The sequence below is a fragment of the Hemitrygon akajei genome, chromosome 9 (assembly GCF_048418815.1).
Source record: "Hemitrygon akajei chromosome 9, sHemAka1.3, whole genome shotgun sequence".
Lineage (NCBI taxonomy): Eukaryota > Metazoa > Chordata > Chondrichthyes > Myliobatiformes > Dasyatidae > Hemitrygon > Hemitrygon akajei.
In genome coordinates, this window is record NC_133132.1 from 137808519 (window position 1) to 137828586 (window position 20068).

A 20068-nucleotide genomic window follows, 5' to 3' on the forward strand; every position below is an offset into this window, starting at 1 on the left:
TGGGATCAACATCTGGGAAGCATAGATTCATAGAAGATTTAGAGTCCCAGAAATACTTTCATTTAGAGAGCAATGGGAATCTGGGATGTCCTACTTGATAGCATGGTGAAGCCACAAATATCATCACATTTATGAAGTATCTGGATGAGCTGTGATGTCACATAACTTACAAGGCTGTGGATCAACAAATGGAAAACAGAATTTTTCTGAAGGCCTCTTTTACAGCAGGTATGCACACCGCAATCCGAATGGCTCCCGCTATGCCGTCAATATCCACGATTCTATGATCAAAGTTCATGGCGAACATTTTGTCAGCTGCAATGGGTTCTCAAAAGATGAAATTGCGATGAAAATTGCCAGGATAGACTTTTTAGCAACACTTTAACAGAAATATGCTATTCTGATTTCTATTAATTGTCGACAGAGGTATGATCCAAAAAGACAAGCACAATATCAATAAGAAATTATATTCAGAATACAGATAAGGCCATACAGATCTATAGAATGTGCACAGAAACGTAAAAAACAATTGGAGAGTGAAGAGGAGGCTCAAAAGGGAAGGAAATTTTGAAGAACTTTTGAGAATGATGTTTTTCCACCCAGAGAGTGGATTTAGTCCTAGAACTCAAAGGACATGTTTCCCTGCTTTTACTTATTTAGAGAGACACAGCGCAAAACTAACCTTTTCGGCCTACTTAGCCACACCATCCAGCAGCTCACCAATTTAACCCTAGCCTAATCACAGTACAATTTACCATGATCAATTAATCTACAAACTGGGATGTCTTTGTGCTGTGGGAGGAAACCGGAACACCCGGAGGAAACCCATGTGCTCATAGGGCAAACAAACTTTCTTACAGAAGAAACTGGAATTGAACACCGAACTCTGATGCCCCAAGCTGTAATAGCATAGTGCTAATCGCTACTGTGGCGCTTCCAATGTACAACTCTATGACGCTAAACCTTGGCCTCTTCACCATTGATCTTCATTATGTCAAATTCAAACTACAAACAACATTTATATTGGAACCTGAACTTCTTTATTCTTTAATAACCTGCTTTATAGCTGCATCACCTGTTCAATGAGACACTTGTTCAAACATTCAGAATGTTTGTCTTCCTTAAATCAAGCAAACTGTGTTTCCAGCCTAATGAAAACCTTGGAACTTCCTTCTAACGCTATTTGGGGATGTAACAGTTCGAATTTTTACTTAAGTTAAATTCAATACTGCAGGGCATTATCTGTGTGATCTAATGAATTTCTTACAGTAGCTATGATACCTAAATTTATAAGAAAACCTTTTTGTTTCTAAATGACCTATGACAACTTAACTCTAGTGAATCATACCAGAATGACTACTAGCTTTTTCCATTCATTTATCTAAATCCAAAGGCAGATATTATGATATTTGACTATTAAGCAGAATGGAGTCTCATGTTATTTGCCTCAAATTAAGGCAAATCACATTTATACTGATAATGTGGTATACATTGAAAGGAGCCTATTGTGAAGGTAGCTACATACTCCCAATTAACTTTGTTCCAAATTGCAACAGGGCGAATTGATTTCATGAAAAAAATAGGTAGTTTCAGACTGTGTCACTGTTAGAAAGTAAAGCAAATATCAAGCTTTGGAATGGGAGCAAATCTTCAGTGTATATTCCACAGAAACAAAAAAGCTCCAGGGTAAATTTGTTCTAGCAGAAGTAATTTTCTCACAAACTGAAGCACTGAAGCAGGTTAGCTTTAAGGCTGGATGGCAGTTCTGCAAGAACAGCTTCTCAAACCAATCTGGGTTATTGCTTTGCTTTTTTTATTGAGTTTTCAGTGTCCACCCTTTTTATTGAATCCATTATTTTCAGAAGCCTCATAAATCAGGTGATTTAAAAGCATTTGTCATTGATATGTTCCCGCAGTTGCTGTTTTTGAGTGATATGTATTGCTTTGACATGCATTCTCATTGAGTAGATGCTGTTTAAACTGCCATGTACTTCCAGTTCTTTTCTCATTTCAGATATCAGTATTTGCATTTTTCAATTTTCTTTTCTTTATATTAAGTCATGGTTATTTTGGCAACTTTTACCAACTTATATTACTTTGTAATGAGAAAATGAGTGTGTATAGATAGCTATTAATGTCTTATGGACTTTCCTTGCCTCATATTAGGACAATTCCTAATTGGGAGAAGGACAATTGAAGGGTGATTTGATATAGGTACACAGAATTATTTGGGGTATAGATAGGGTAAATGCAAGCAGGCTTTTTTCTACTGAGGTTGGGTGAGACCTCATCTAGATGTCATTGTCTAAGGGTGAAAGGTGAAATGTTTAAGGAGAACATGAGGGGGAACTTCTTCACTCAGAGAGTGCTGAGAGTGTAGAATGTGCAGCCTGTGGATGCAGTTCTGATTTCAACGTTTAAGAGAAGTTTGGAGAGGTACATGGATGGGAAGGGGATAGTGGGCCAGAGCCTATGTGCAGGTATAGTTTCAATGCTCCAGCATGGACTAAGTGAGCTGATGGACATGTTCCTATGCTGTAGTTTTCCATAAATCTATGACTCTAACTCTAACAAGCTGCTCACACCAGCCAGAATTTATCTTTAAAATCTCAACTTAAGACATGAAACTTTCAGTGTTACCTCATATCAGTATGACTTCCATTTTTTTCTTTAAGATAAACACACATTTTTGAGTTGACATCAGAATAGTGTGAATGTCGCATTTGTCTCCTAGTATTGCAAGATCATATTTACAGGATAACACGAACATCATGTCACATTGACGAAGTTATTATAGGATTTCAGTTCACTCGACACTTGTGCTATTGAGCTTGTGCTGGAACAGCCTGACCAGTAACCTGATTCACAAATAATATATCCGTAGTTAGGCACATGCAATGCTCAATTTCCTCTTGCTCTCCATTCTCTCTTTTCTTGAGGTTACAATAGGCCTGCTTTTTCCAAGCAAATCTTTAATATATAGTAATTGCTATACATTGCCTCTGAGAGCAGAAAAAGTGATTGCTCCACTGAAACTGAATCCGTTAATCAGTTGTACTGTTTTCACGCACGCGCTTCTGGTAAGCACTTGCTGTAACCAGCTTACTTCAGGTACAAAATCAACTGCTTAGTATTTTAACATTGATCCAGTGGAAAGAGTATTCATTTCAAATTTGTTTTTAGACTGCTCAAAAATGGACCGATGAGCACAATGTATTTATTTATTGGAACTCTTGTTATGCTTGCACAGCCACAGACCTCAAATTACATGGCAAACATCAGTGACAATAAACCTAATTCTGCTTCTGAAATGAATGAGTTTTCCACTCTAGCTCATGGGAACTGGCAGTCTGATAGTATTCTGTACGAGACCACGATACTCTGAAGTGTGATCAAACCAAAGTCTTATAGAGCTACAACATGGCTCCTGAGCTCAATCCTTATCAACTTGTGCTACAACTTTGGGAGGATCTATGGACATGGACCTGACGAGCCCTCTGTCCCTCCCCATTGTTAAGAGTTTAGACTATTTGCAACACCGCCAAGCTACCCACCTTTCCACTTCCTCATCCAAGTCACAAAGAGGGGGATTCCAGAACAGAACACAGCAGTACACCACTGGTCACCGACCTCCAGGGAGAATACACTTATCCTACATCCATCCTCTGGCTTCTATTGGCAAGTCAATTCTGAATCCAGCAGCCAAGATTCCCTGGATCCCATGCAGTCTGACATTCTGAATAAGCCCACCATGGGGCACCTTGTCCAAACGCATTACTAAAATCCCTAAAAAACACAGCAGCCACTGCTCTACCTTCATCAATTTGTTTTGTCATTTCCACAAAGAATTCAACCAGGCTTGTGAGGTACAGCCTTCCCTCACAAAGCCATACTGACTATCCCTAATCAAACTAGGCTTTTCCAAATACTCATAAACCCTGCCTTAAGAATCCACTCCAGTAGGCTGCATACCACTGACATAAGACTCATGGTCTATAATTCCCAAGGTTATCCTAATTATCTTTCTTGAACAAAGGAATACATTTGTCACCCTCCAATCTTCCGGTAATACCAGTAACCAAATGTTTCACATCTCTTGTCAGCCATGGTTCCCTCACCCTACTATCTTTCTCTGCCTCAATGGACAAACCTATCCAGAACCCCATGTAAAAGACCCCTAAACAACCTCCATATTTCCATGAGCACATCTGTTCCCAATTTAAGCTCCCAAGTTCCTGCCTAATGACATCATCATGGTGGAAAGCTGGTGCAGGGGGCAGGATTTCAGGTTCTTACATTATTGAGATCTCTTCTGAATCTCAATGACCTGTACAAAAGTGATAGGTTGCACCTGAACCCAAGGGGGGGGGGGGGGGGGGGAGAACCAGTATTCTTGTGGGCAGGTTTGTTACAGCTGTTGGGGAAGGCTTAAACTAATTTGGCAGTGGGTTGGGAAAAGGAGTGAAGGGACTCAGGGCAGGACAGATGGTAAAAAAGCAAATATAGCATGCAGTCAGACTGTCAGGAAGGGCAGGCAAATGTTAGGACATAATTGTAGCCAGCAGGGTGAGTATTAGTGCATTAGGTATGCAGAGTCAAAAAGGGTAGCAAGTACAGTTATATCTCAATATATGGAGTATTAGAAATAAAGTGGATGATCCTGTTGCACTATTACAGATGGTCAAGTATGATGTTGTGGTCACCACTGAATTGTGGCTGAAGGATTGTTGTAGTTGGGAGCTGAACGTCCAAGGTTACACATCGTATCAGAAGGATAGGAAGGCAGGCAGAGGGGTTGGCATGGCTCAGCTGGTAAAGATGGCATCAAATCAGTAGAAAGTTGTGACATAGGATCAGAAGATGCTGAATCCTTGTGGACTGAGTAAAGAAACTGCAAGGATGAAAGAACCCAGATGACAGTTATATACAGGCCTCCCAACAGTACCTGGGATGTGGACCACAAATCACAACGGAAAATAGAAAAGGTTTGTCAAAAAGGCGATGTTGTGATAGTCACGGGAGATTTCAATATGCAGGTCGATTGGGAAAATCAAGTTGGAAATCGAGTTTGTTGAATGCCTACGAGATGGCTCTTTAGAGCAGTTTGTCTTTGAGCCTTCCAGGGGATCAGCTATACTGGATTGTGTGTTGCATAATGAACTGGAGGTGATTAGGAAGCACAAGGTAAAAGAGCCCTTAGGAGGCAGTGATCACAGTATGACTGAGTTCAACTTGAAATCTGATAGGGAGAAAGTAAAGTCTGATGTGGCAGTATTTCAGTGGAGTAAGGGAAATTACAGTGGTATGAGAGAGCAGTTGGCCACAGTAAATTGGAAGGAGATGCTGGTAGAGATGATAGTAGATGTGTGAATTTCTGGGAAAAATGAAGAAATACTCAAAAGGCAAAATAGTACAACTGTGGCTGACAAGGGAGTCAAAGCTAATGGATATAGGACTGCTAGAAAATGAAGCTGGAGAAAATAACAACAGGGACAAGGAGTTGGCAGAAGAACCAACTAATTATTCTGCATCAGTCTTCACTGTGGAAGACACTTGCAGTGTGCCATACGTTGAAGGCTGTGATGGAAGAGAAGTGAGTGCAGTTACTTTTACAAGAGAGAAGGTGCTCAAAAAGCTGAATGACCTAAGGGTACATAAGTCACCTGGCCCAGATGATCTTTACCCTAGGGTGCTGGAAGAGGTAGAGGGAGAGATTGTGGAGGCATTAGTAATGATCATAAGACCACAAGACCAATAAGATATAGGAGCAAAAGTGGGCAATTCGGCCCGTTCAATCATGGGCTGATCCACTTCATCCGGTCATCCCCACTTCCCTTCTTTCACCCCATACCCTTTAATGTCCTGGCTAATCAAGAACCCATCTATCTCTGCCTTAAATACACCCAATGACTTGGCCTCCACAGCCACTCATGACAACAAATTCCACTGATTTACCCCACTCTGACTAAAGTAATTTCTCCGCATCTCAGTTATAAATGGATGTCCTTCAATCTTGAAGTCATGCCCTCTTGTCCTAGAATCCACGACCATGGGAAATAACTTTGCCATATCTAATCTGTTCAGGCCTTTTAACATTTGCAATGTTTCTATGAGATCCCTCCTCATTCTCCTGAACTCCAGGGAATACAGCCCAAGAGCTGCCAGATGTTCCTCATAGGGTAACACTCTCATTCCTAGAATCACTCTCGTGAATCTTCCCCAAACCCTATCCAATGTCAGTATATCCTTTCTAAAATAAGGAGCCCAAAACTGCACACAATACTTCAAATGTGCTCTCACAAGTGCCTTATAGAGCCTCAACATCATATCCTGGTTCTTATATTCTATATCTCTAGAAATGAATGCCAACATCGCATTCGCCTTCTTCACCACTGACTCAACCTACAGGTTAACCTGTAGGGTATCTTGCACAAGGACTCCCAAGTATCTTTGCATCTCTGCATTTTGAATTCTCTCCCCATCTAAATAATAGTCTGCCCATTTATTTCTTCCACCAAAGTGCATGACCATACAGTTTCCAAAATTCTATTTCATTTGCCACTTCTTTGCCCATTCCCCTAAACTATCTATGTTTCTCTGCAGGCTTTCTGTTTCCACAACACTACCTGATCCTCCACCTATCTTTGCATCGTCAGCAAACTTAGCCACAAATCCCTTAATACCGTAGTCCATATCATTAATATACATCGTTAATAGTAACGGTCTCAACACCAACCCCTGTGGAACACCACTAGTCATAGGCAGCCGACCAGAGAAGGATCCTTTTATTCCCACTAGCTGCCTCCTACCAATCAGCCAATGTTCTAACCATGCCAGTAACTTTCCTGTAATACCACAGGCTCTTGGTAAGCAGCCTCATGTGTAGCATCTTGTAAAGGGCCTTCTGAAATTTCAAATATACAACATCCACTGCATCCCCTATATGTATTCTACTTGTAATCCCCTCAAAGAATTCCAGCAGGCTTTTCAGGCAAGATTTTCCCTTAAGGAAATTATGCTGACTTTATCCTATCTTGTCCTGTGCTACCAAGTGCTCCATTACCTCATCCTTAACAATTGACTCTAACATCTTCCCAGCCACTGAGGTCAGGCTAACTGGTCTCTAATTTCCTTTCTGCTGCCTTCCTCCTTTCTTAAAGATTGGAGTGATATTTGCAATTTTTCTGTCCTCTAGCACCATGCCAGAGTCCAATGATTTTTGAAGGATCACATGATATTTTCATACTGTACACCAAATGATTTAGATGCTGGAATAGATGGCGTTGATGCCAAATTGGCAGATAATGTAAAGATTGGTGGAGAGGCTGGTTGTGTTGAGGAAACAGGAAGGCTGCAGAAGGACTCTTGACAGATGAGGAGAATGGGCAAGAAAGTACGAAATGAAATACAATGTTGGAAAATGCATGGTCATGCACTTTGGTAGTAGAAATATTTTCCATAGGGGGAGAAAACCCAATAATCTGAGATGCAAAGGGACTTGGGAGTCCTTATGCAGAACACCCTGAAGGTTAACTTGCAGGTTGAGATGGCGGTGAGAAAGGCAAATGCAATGTTAGCATTCATTTCAAAATGTCTGTAATACAAGAGCCGGAATGTGATGGTGAGGCTGTGTCAGCCACTGGTGAAGCTTCATCTTCACTATTGTAACAGTTTTGGGCTCTTCATCTAAGAAAAGATGTGCTGTCATTGGAAAGGGTTCAGAGTAGGTTCAGAAGGATGATTGCAGAAATGAAAGGTTTAGCATACGAGGAACATTTAATAGCTCTGGGTCTATACTCGCTGGAATTCAGAAGGATGAGGAGGGATCTCATTGAAACCTTTTGAATATTGAAAGGCCTAGACAGAGTAGACGTGGAAAGGATATTTCCCATGGTGGGAGAGTCTAGGACAAGAGGGCACAGCCTCAGGATAGCAGATGCAGAGGATTTTCTTTTAGCTAAAGGTGGTGAATTTGTGGAATGTGTTACCACAGGCAACCGTGCAGGCCAGGTCACTGGGTGTATTTAAGGCATAGATTGATAGTTTCTTGATTGGGCATGGCATCAAAGGCCATGGAGTGGGGCTGAGGAGGGGAATAGAGGATCAACCATGATTGAATGGTGGAATAGACTCGATGGGCCAAATAGCTAATTCTGCTCCTATGTCTTATGGTCTTATTCCCCCTTCCCCAATTAAATACTTTCCCTTACCATCTGTTCCTATCTCTGTCCAAGACTTTGGTAAAAGTCTGGGTGCTATGGTTACTACCTCCAAAATGCTCACCCACTGAGAGATCTTTCACCTGTCCAGATTCATGCCTAATACCAGATCCAGTACGACCTCTCCTGTAGTTGGCCTGTATACTATGCCAGGAATCCTTTTTGGACACACTCCATCTTAATTATTTTGTATTAAGGAAGCTGAGTCACCCATGAAATGTTTTATATTCTTCCAAATTTCAGGATGTAAGAAATGTATTAACGGCAGTCTATCCTAGAAGGCTTTAATGTAGTGTAATACACATTGGATCAGCACTGTTAATACCAAACCAATCAATATTTCTTCCACTGAATCTTAACCATAATCTCTTAAGATTAGTGGTGAAAGAAGAGGTGAAAGCTAAAAGAAAGTAACATGTTGGTCTCTATTTATTCTCTATTACCTGACCCGACCAGCAGCAGGATGCCAACAGATGTTTTTTTCACTCTTGTGCAACCATTGCTTTTGCGAGACTTGCCTATGGACAAGGAGCATTCCACAGGCAAATCAAATGGCTTTTGCACAATCTTCTGCCAAAGTCTGCAAAGTATCTTTATTTGCTCTGTTAATTGGTTTATAATTTAGCTTCAAAGTGCAACTAAACTCACAGCCACAATATAGTGGGAAACATATTATCCGCAAGCAAACAAAACTAATTTTACAATAGCATCATAAAACTTTAAAAGTCACTACTTTTATCATGGGAAGAGAGAACAATCTACACACCTGCACAGCATTTTTCTGCGGGTAATATATTTTCACAATACTCAGGATCTGACAGGCATTGTTGATTCAAGAATAAAATGCACATTTTTTGTCTCCTTTTCATTTTTCTTAAAAGAAAATAACTTAAAAGTGCTGGCACCTTGCTGAGATAACTTTAGTCCTGTTGGCAATATATCAAGCATGTGCCAATCCTCCATTTTGTAGACTAGAGAGTAAAGCTGGACAATCCATCAGACACTGTGTGTGCTAATACAACTGAGCCTAGTTCTCGTTCCACATGATGTCATTGTACGTATATTTCCAGTAAAAGCCACTGAGCATCAATCAACAAAAAAAAACTGAGACAGTCTTCCTCTCACTAAGTGAGGTCCAATGGTACATGGGCAACCATACTGGCTTGGTTTGTTAATTTTGTGCAGAACTGGACAGAAAATGGCATGAACTTCCCACTCCACACAGCTTCACTATTCACTGCTTAAACCATCAAGTGCACTATTTAAGCTAAAAATTTCTTCAATTTGTTCTGCTTTCAAAGCAATTCTTTAAAATTTCTTCCTTTCAGTGCGTGAAAGGCCTGCACTTACTGTCCATCACTAACTGCCATTTGAAAAGGCAGTATTGACAGCTGAGTGGTTATCTCAGCTATATCAGAGGGTATTTTGAAATAATCAATCAATAACAATCAACCAATATCAAAAGACAATTTGTTAACAGTTTTGAGTTATTTTACGTTCTGAGCTGTTGATATATCAACTGTAAAATGAAGGCCAATAATGTGAAGGAAGGTCACGTTGCATAGCAACCACAGCTTTTCCAACACTGTCATCAAATATTCATATTCATTATATCCCACTGTGGAGATGTGCACATTTGACAGAAATTTGTAAAATTACCATTTGATTAAGAAATATTGTGCATGAACATATCTGACTTCTAGTGCAAGCTATCAATTTTCCCTTTCATGGAAGCAAGAGATCACGGAACTTTATGGTTTGTTTTGAAGGTACTGTTTAGTTCTCAAAGTCTGTCACCAGATGTGGTGCAGATACTGTCGGATAATCCAGAAAGTGTGCAGTTTCAGACAGCTTTCACTGTGTTAGATGTGGTGCCATTGACATCTTGTCATTTAGTAAAAGATGGGAGCAGTCCTGTTCCATTCTGAGAGGCTTACACTAAAATCCCTCATCAGCCTTTGCAATAATTTCCCCTCTTCAGAGACTAACATCACATATGTCCAGTGCTGTTCAAACATTTATTCCAATATTTCAACAACTTATCAGACTATAATCCTGGTTGCAAATAAAAGCCTCTTAATACTTTGGCTGCTGTCTCCTATTGGCAAATGCCTAATGAAGACAGATCTTCACAGATAGGCACATTTTGCAATGCCACTTGTCATTTTGCTTCTGCAATTCTGCAGTCTAACAGCATGCAAATAGACAGAAAAGAGGGCTAAATCAAAGTGACAAGTGGCAATTGCAAAAGAACACGCACTACAGCTAAATACAGTAATTTCATTTCTATTTCACGAGTTTGAGGGAGAGTGTGAGTTCGTTTGTCCTTTATAATCGGTTTGTTAGAGACCCAACTATCTTCCTGACACTACCATCTTGGAGGGGTCCTAATAACGAGCAATCATAATACCCTTCCTATTTATGAATAGTAGATCTTTTAAATATGGAAGTTAGGGTCCTAAATTAAACAGAACACTACAAATGACAATATGGTGGAGAAATGGGAAGAATATTTAGTTTTTTGTTTTAATTGACTATTTTCTTTTTAGTTTTGTTTTGAGGACCAGGAAGAGCAGCAGATAATAGACAATAGACAATAGACAGTAGGTGCAGGAGTAGGCCATTCGGCCCTTCTAGCCAGCACCGCCATTCACTGTGATCATGGCTGATCATACACAATCAGTACCCCGTTCCTGCCCTCTCCCCATATCCCTTGACCCTGCTATCTATAAGAGCTCTATCTAACTCTCTCTTGAATGCATCCAGAGACTTGGCCTCCACTGCCTTCTGGGGCAGAGCATTCCACATATCAACCACTCTCTGGGTGAAAAAGTTTTTCCGCATCTCTGTTCTAAAAGGCCTACCCCTTATTCTTAAACTGTGGCCTCTAGTTCTGGACTCACCCATCAGTGGGAACATGCTTCCTGCCTCCAGCGTGTCCAATCCCTTAATAATTTTATATGTTTCAATCAGATCCCCTCTCATCCTTCTAAATTCCAGTGTATACAAGCCCAGTCGTTCCAATCCTTCAACATATGACAGTCCCGCCATTCTGGGAATTAACCTTGTGAAACCTACGCTGCACTCCTGATGCACCATCAATAACTCTCGGAGACGTGAGTCGAGATAGGCTTTTATTAGCTGGAAGAAAGCAGCATCAGCAGCAAGAGCCCACCACACAACATCCTGGAGACTGAGGGAGGAGCAGTGCCTCCAATCGCCTTTATACAGGGGTCTGTAGGAGGAGCCACAGGAGACAGGTATATGTAGTTCACCACAACTCCCTCAATAGCAAGAATGTCCTTCCTCAAATTTGGAGACCAAAACTGCACACAGTATTCCAGGTGGGGTCTCACCAGGGCCCTGTACAGCTGCAGAAGGACTTCTTTACTCCTTTACTCATTTCCTCTTGTTATAAAGGCCAGCATGCCATTAGCTTTCTTCACTGCCTGCTGTACCTGCAGGCTTGCTTTCATTGACTGATGTACAAGAACACCTAGATCTTGTTGTACTTCCCCTTTTCCTAACTTGACTCCATTTAGATAGTAATCTGCCTTCCTGTTCTTGACACCAAAGTGGATAACCTCACATTTATCCACATTAAACTGCATCTGCCATACATTTGCCCACTCACCCAACCTGTCCAAGTCACCCTGCATTCTCAAAACATCCTCCTGACATTTCACACTTTCACCTAGCTTTGTGTCATCGGCAAATTTGCTAATGTTACTTTTAGTCCCTTCATCTAAACCTTTAATGTATATTGTAAACAGCTGCGGTCCCAGCACCGAACCTTGTGGTACTCCACTGGTCACAGCCTGCCATTCCAAAAGGGACCCGTTAATCACTACTCTTTGTTTCCTGTCAGCCAGCCAATTTTCAATCCATGTCAGTACTCTGCCCCCAATACCATGTGCCCTAATTTTGCCCACTAATCTCCTATGTGGGACTTTATCAAAGCTTTCTGGAAGTCCAGGTACACTACATCCACTGGCTCTCCCTTGTCCATTTTCATAGTTACATTCTCAAAAAACTCCAGAAGATTAGTCAAGCATGATTTTCCCTTTGTAAATCCATGCTGACTCGGACTGATCCTTCTACTGCTATCCAAATGTGTCGTAATTTCCTCTTTTATAATTGACTCCAGCATCTTTCCCACCACTGACGTCAGGCTAACCGGTCTATAATTCCCTCTTTTCTCTCTCCCTCTTTTCTTGAAAAGTGGGACAACATTAGCCACCCTCCAATCAGCAGGAACTGTTCCTGAATCTATAGAACATTGGAAAATGATTACCAATGCATCCACAATTTCTAGAGCCACCTCTTTAAGTACCCTGGGATGCAGACCATCAGGTCCCGGAGACTTATCAGCCTTCAGACTCAACAGTCTATCCAACACCATTTCTTGCCTAATATAAATTTCCTTCAGTTCATCCTTTACCCTAGTTCCTTTGGCCACTATTACATCTGGATGACATCATCATGTAGCACAGATTCAGGTCTGTGCCGCCCATCAAGTGCCTAGCTATACTAATCCATTGCAGCCTTGTATGCCTTAGTGATTCAATGCTCTTACTTTTACAGATTAATAGATAGTTAGGGTTTTACAGCATGGAAACAGACTTTTTAATCCAGTCTGTCCATTCCTTCCAAGGTTCCTGTCTACATTAACCCCATTTGCCTGCACTTAACCATATCTCTCCAAACCTTTCTGATCTATTTAGCTGTCCAAATGTATTCTTAGTATTCTAATTGTCCCTACCACCTCCTCTGAGCTGTTATATACCTGCCCTCTTAGGAGGTGCATTCCGGATTTCAATCACCTTCTAGGAGAATATATTCCATCTAAATTTCCTCTGAGTCAAAGAATATATCTTAAATCTTTGTCAAAGAATATAGATTCTTCTGGTAGGAGGACTAACTTCTCTTACCATCCTGTCTATATCCCTCATAAGATATACCTCAGTTAGATCCTCTCTCAGCCTTCTCCGCTGCAAAGAAGACAAACTCGGCCTATCCGGTCCATTTTCCCTTTCAGAGAAACCTGACAAATTTCCACTGCTGTGTCTGCAGTGATTTTTTAAAATTAGGACAGCTTTCACTCATTCCCAAATCACTGTCACACCAAAAGATGGTACAACACAACAATTCATTGCAGTAGCTCTCATCCACAAGTGAAACACTGCTGACAGGGCCTATCAAAGGTAATGTTACAGTATGTGGGCCCATGCACTCCAGGGATAATTTCAGTCCATAACAACCCTTAGGTGGAAACCTTTATTGGGGGAGGGGGTTGCTGCGAGGGGTGCAATGCATGGTTGAAAGCCAGGATTAAGAGGTTCTCAGAAGAGACAACACTCCAACAAAAGAAACACCTTAGGTCAATAGTGAGAAATGTGGAAGACCTGCGTGTCTTAGTGCATGAAATCACACGAATACTGCGGACCCATGTTGTCAAGTGCTCACTCCAATCTGCAAATGGATATACCTGTTTAGTAACCAGCACAGCATCTCAAGGTGCTGGGAATGAATTGCCAGAAAATATACAGGTTATCTTAATAGAATGTAGCTGTTGGTTTACCATTGAGAAAGGTTTTTATATTTTACACAATAAATAATCATTTTTGCTTCTCCCTGACTTCACCTTGAGCGGTGTTACACTGGTTGAATAATGAATGACATGGATATCACTGAGATCTGGCCAGCTTTAAGCCACTCTGGGACATCAACTCTCAACATACTGTTCAAGGATGCCTAATCTGTGCAGTACATCAAGATAGACGGAACTCTCCAACTACCCATATTATTCCCAAAACATTTTTGTTCAGTTAACATTAAATATAAGCTGTCTAATTTAAATCAAGCCAGCTGGTGGCACAGTGACATCAGCTCCGGACTCTGGAGCTAAGGTTCCTGAGTTCGAATCCAGTCCGGCTGCTCCTGGACACTTACCCCTGACATCTCCTCTGTACCCACTTCCAAGCACCTTAAAGCTATGCCCCCTTGTGTTAGCCACTTCAGTCTTGGGAAAAAGCTTCTGGCTTTCCACATGATTAATGCCTCTCATCATTTTATACACCTCTGTCAGGTCACCTCTCATCCTCCGTCGCTCCAAGGAGAAAAGGCTGAGTTCACTCAATCTATTCTCATAAGGCATGCTCCCCAATCCAGGCAATATCCTTGTAAATCTCCTCTGCACTCGCTCTGTAGTGTCCACATTCCTTTCTGTAGTGAGGTGACCAGAACTGAACAGAGTACTCCAAGTAGGGGTTAACTAAGGTCTTATATAGCTGTAACATTACCTCACGGCTCTTGAACTCAGTCCTATGGTTGATGAAGGCCAATACACCATGTGCCTTCTTAACAACACTGTCAACCTGCATTTGGTGGTTTTATTAACATTTGCTGATTGGAGAGATATTATATGTCAAATGTTAGAAGTGAGTCATATTACGGAGCTTTCAGCAAAAAAGAAATTCCACAAGTCTTACTTGCACATCTGCCATAAGGCATACTCTTTTATACGATCCTTAGTGTATGCAGCATGTTAACCAAAGACAATACAGAGCCAGTTACAGGGGTGCAAAAGTCTGTTTTTTTCCTGATAAGGATTATATTCTAATTCCAGGAAAAGTTTGACAGTTTTGAACACACAGGTAAATACCTCTGTTCATACATAGGTAAGTGTCAGTAACAGTATAGCAAAGTCAGTTGCTGATGTTCTAATGCAAAACAAATAAATTCAGAGCCTCTAGCAGAAAAAACACTCAAGAGCTTGATGCACCATCAATAACTCTCTGAGACGTGAGGCGAGATATCGGCTTTTATTGACTGGAAGAAAGAACAAGCAGCAATTGACCACCATGCTACATCCTGGAGACTGAGGGCAGGGCTCAGGCCTCAATCGCCTTTATACCGGGGTCTGTGGGAGGAGCCACAGGAGCAGTCAGCGGGGGGGGGGGGGGGGGGCGTGTCCAGACAGGTATATGTTGTTCACCACAGAGCTATATGTATTATTCACCAAGGAATAAATCTAGTATATGAGTGGGACTAATATATTCACCACAGCTCCAGGATAAATCATATTCAGTGAAAAATGGTGCTGAATTCAAAAAAAGGTAACAAGAGAATGACCAGCACGCTCTAGTGAGGCTTTAATGGGTATTTAGCTGGTTGCAAATCAGCACATCAACAATAATTTTGGACTATGTGCTACATCCCTCAAGCATGAGAATGTTATTTCGGACCCAGGTGAGGGATAGAGTAAAAGAGGGAGGGGGGCATCCAATCATTTGGCCTTATAGGTCTGAGGCTGGAGTCAAGAGGCTGACAGACCAGTAGAAAGGTAGAGCTAGGGTCAGGAAATAGCATAATCATAGGAGATCTATGCATTGGAAAAAGTGGAGCAATCCTGGGCCAGTCAAATGGTTAAGGTAGGGGTGATCAGGGGCCCATGGAGAAGATTGGGAAGTTGTGGTGTTGGTGTGGCTGGCTGGTTGGAGCGCTATGAGGAAGGAGACTGAAGGTCAGGAAAAAGGTTTGAAAGGTTTGGGGAAAAGTCTGAAAGCCTGTCTGGAGGGTCAAGTGGTAGTTAGGCCCAAAAGGGGATCAGACAGTCAAAGGGCAGTGATGGATTGGAGGACAGAATCAAAACTCCAAAAATCTGTGGTGAAAAGAAAACTGATTGGTGTGTAGAAATGAGCATGTCATTGTGCGGAGGTGTTGATCAGTATTGTGGAGCTTATCGTCTGAAGGACGGAAAGGCTCAGAGTTTCAAATTCCAGTCTGGTGCTACACTGTGAAGATTGAATTGTGACCAGCAATGTATGTTTCATGAAGATTTGCTTTGATCTCTACCACTATGCTCACTTTGAAATATATAAAGGGATAATACATGATTTAGCACGTAGAAGATGTAGAAATCACATCTGAGGGGAGTGACAAATAGCAGGATGAAGGAATAAATTTACAGATCAACATGAAGAAAATCAGAAATTCTCATTGTTGTGCCTCATTTTACAGTACCCAACCTGGTACAGCTAAAAATAAAGAGGATTGTGTGATCTAATTTCTAAGCAAATTCCTTTGCAAATGTTTAGACCACTTCAACTTAAACAGAAAATAGAAATCCAATCTTCAATGAGACCCTCATAACAACCTCTGTCATCACCCCCAAACATGAATTGGTCTCACAGGAAACAAAAGTCCTATTGCTGATGTTCACCCTGTTTTCAGATAAGTGGCATAATGATGAAATATTTTCCCAATTATTGGACTATGCAGTCTCAAACATCACACAAATACATTCAGTAACACTGGCTGGGACAATCAGGGGTCAGACTGGACTCTTTCCAAAACCAGAAAGACCACTCAAGTAGTTCTAATGAGTTAATAAACAGGCCAAGTACACTCTGAATCTTCATGTCACAGGCTAAATGGTACTTTTAAAGAGCACAAATGGGAAACACCACAAACCATCTCACAAGTCATCCATAACAATTTTGCTTAATGATTATTAATTATCGGCTGAAAAAAGTGCGATGAACACAAAAACTATTCCTATTTATCCACAATTGAATTCTAACAACAGCACCATAGACCTCTGGGAGTTGCTTTTTCAAAAGGATTACTTAACTATATAAACATTATTCTCCCAAACATTGATTGTAACTTGGATTTCCAACATAGTTTTGCTTCAGAGAACTCAATGCTTGTTTAATAACCTCACTGGCAACAAAAGAAAGGAACATACCTTTGAACTGCAAACACTTTAATGCTCTGAAATACTTCACATAAACTGGGCCAATAGTGACTTTTATAGAAGTGATTTTAGATGGGTGCCCAACCCATTGCTAACTTTGATATCAGACTGATGTCCTAAAGATATAAAAACAGTTTTATTAAAATGCTCAAACCTTTCTCGGCAGCTTCCACTTGACGTTTCTTGTACTTCTTTCTAAGAGCAGATGGTAGCTTCTCATTTTCTCCTTTCTCAGAATCCTGGCCATATTTTGGGGTGTAACATCTATTCTCTATCTCCAAGTCTATTTCAATATCTCCATCCAGACTTGTGCTCTCTTCGTTGGACTCCTGGTCTTTCAAGTTCTGAGCCTCAAGGGCAGATCTTCCACGGTCGCCATTTTCAGGAACATTCTTTTCTCCAGTCTGCTGTGAGTTCCCCATCTCTTGCTGTTTATTTTCTATCTCTCCATTGTGAACTTGTGTTGACGATGCTTGGGAAGATTGGCACTTTGGGGCTGCCACCATTTCACTGGAAGCTTCATTGATGTCCACCTACAGTAAAGAAAAATAAATGATTTAACACGGATCAAATTCTCCAAAGTGAATCTTTTGACCATCTCCCTGTGGAACATATTTTAGGGACACTTATAGTTTTACCCAATGTCCTAGCACAAGATGAAAGCATAACAAACTAATAATGGAACTGAGGTTTGGGTTGATAAATTTTGTGAAAAAAACAGCTCTTTCAGCATGTTGCTTAACTTATTTTCACACACATATTTATTTTTAATTTGGTAGTGTTTGGTGCTGCCAATGTGAAACATATTTAATAGAAAGAAACATTCAAGAGGTAACCGGTCTTTTGGAAGTCTTTAGAATATTCCAGAAACCATTCTGCGGATTGTTAGAGGTGTCATTTTGTTACATTGGGTTATTTAGGGCAGTTCCAAACTTTGCTTTTGCACCGGCTTGGACCTTGGAAGAAAATCAGAGCATTTGCTCTCTGAACAATCAACTTATACATACACTTTGCACATTTCAAACTGTACAGTGGAGAGTTATGTGACATTTTGTTTTACTTTTCAGAGAAATGGCAACATTACTAAGTAAATAGCTGATAGATCTATTTTTAGAACATGATTAATGCTGGAAGACAGTGATGAAATATAATTAGGTTAAATTAAACACTTTCCCGAAAATAACAGACTGAAAAACACCCACAATAAAAGAACAAAAAAAGGAATGTACAATGTCATGCAACACACACAGAATGTCATTACTGAATAGCGCTGGCTGAAGAGATTTGAAACTTATCCCACCACCCACTGCTCACAGAAGAATTAATTATCCTATATTCTGTGACTTTTGGTACCCTAGCAAGACAGTTGCATTAATTTAATTGCAGTCACCCACATCTGCTGCAAATGTCCTGCAGGTAACAGTGCAAAATAATAATCTGTTAGCAACAAAAAGAAATTTAACACAAGGGCACGAGAAAATTAAGAGGCGGATAGGGTGGGAGTTGGATGACAAAATGAGTAATGTTTGGGATTAGTTAAACAGAGCGGTAGGGCCAATGTCCAACAACAAATGTGGTTTCCCAGTTGTAATAAATCAGTTGAATATTCTATATTTTTCTACGCAAGTGATCTTAGTCTCCTTTGGGACTCTGACAGAAGTTTTAATATCTTCTTTCACCAGAAATCTATAAGATCTTAAAACATAGGAGCAGAATTAGGCCATTTGGCCCATAGAGACTGCACTGTCATTCCTTCATGGCTGCTTTATTACTCCTCTCAACCCCTTTCTCCAGTCTTCTCACTGTAACCTTTGACACCTTGACTAATCAAGAATGTATGATTGCCTGCTTTAAATATAGTCAATCATTTGGTCTCCACAGAAGTCCGTGGCAAAGAGATCCACAGAGTCACCACCCTCTACCTAAAGGAGAAGGCGCTTGGTAACTGAAAGGTCTGAAGGTAGATAAGTCACCTGGACCAGATGATTCTGAAAGAGGCAGCTGAAGAGATTGTGGAAGCATTAGTAATGACCTTTCAAGAGATTCTGAAATAGTTCCAGAGGACTGGAAAATTGCAAATGTCTCTCCACACTTCAAGAAGTAAATAAATTATTAGCCAGTTAGCCTAACCTCAGTGGTTGGAGAGACTGATTATGTTCCATATTAAGAATGCCATTCCTCCTACTCTGGACCAGCAGAACTTTGCCTATAAGGGTAACAGATCAACCAAGGACACCATCTCCTTTGCTCACCACAGTGCACTGGAACACCTGGAGCACCTATGCCAGAATGCTTTGTATTAACCACAGTTCTGCCTTTAACACTATACTTACCACCATTAAACTACACAATCTGGGACTCAATATATCAATTCGCAACTGGATTCGGGACTTGCTTACCAATCGCACCCAGTCAGACTAGGCAGGTACACATCAACCTCCCTGACCCTGAACACCAGTGCACGGCAGGGATGTGTACTGAGTCACTCCTTTACACTCTTATCACCCACAACTGTGTCCCTGCCTATGCCACCAACTCCAACATCAAGTTTGCAGATGACACCACAGTGATCGGATTAATTGCAATTAACAACAAAACAGCAAACAGAGCGGAGGCTCAGACACTGTCTGAATGGTACAAAAACACTGGTATGTTACCTATCATTTAACATAAAAAAACAAAGAAATGAATATTGACTTCAGGAAATCAAGAAGGTATGAATAAGCTCCACTACTCATACATGGTGAAGCAGTGGGGAGAGTCTCCAGCTTTAAGGTCTTGGGAATGAACATTAAAGAGGAGCTTTCTTGGACCGTCAACATCTCCTTGACAGTAGAGAAGACTCAGCAATCCCTTTACTATCTTAAGAGTTTAAAGATGCCCCAAAAGCTGCTGGCGATTGTGCCACTGAGAGCATGCTGTCCTCCTGTGTGACGGTATGATACACCAGCTGCAACAAAAACGACCAGAAAGCACTTCAGCAAGTGGACAGAACTGCACAGAAGATCATTAGGACACAACTACCAAACATAGAAATTATTATAACTCAATCTGCCTACAGCAGGTTCACAGAACCATGATGGACCCA

At 40.9% G+C, this 20068-nt stretch overlaps 1 protein-coding gene across 16 annotated transcripts in view; it reads right to left on the minus strand.

Moving 5' to 3' along the window:
* dnmt3ab (DNA (cytosine-5-)-methyltransferase 3 alpha b) overlaps positions 1 to 20068 on the minus strand; it is a 483274-nt gene that overhangs the window by 289385 nt on the left and 173821 nt on the right. For all 16 annotated transcript variants that reach the window (XR_012100314.1, XM_073057071.1, XM_073057068.1 and 13 more), the window contains one exon: positions 17135 to 17513. Coding sequence is in view for 15 of the 16 variants with exons in the window: in XM_073057071.1 (XP_072913172.1) it covers positions 17135 to 17513 (379 nt within the window). In the remaining variant the exon portion in view is untranslated. The remainder of the gene's footprint in view (positions 1 to 17134; positions 17514 to 20068) is intronic.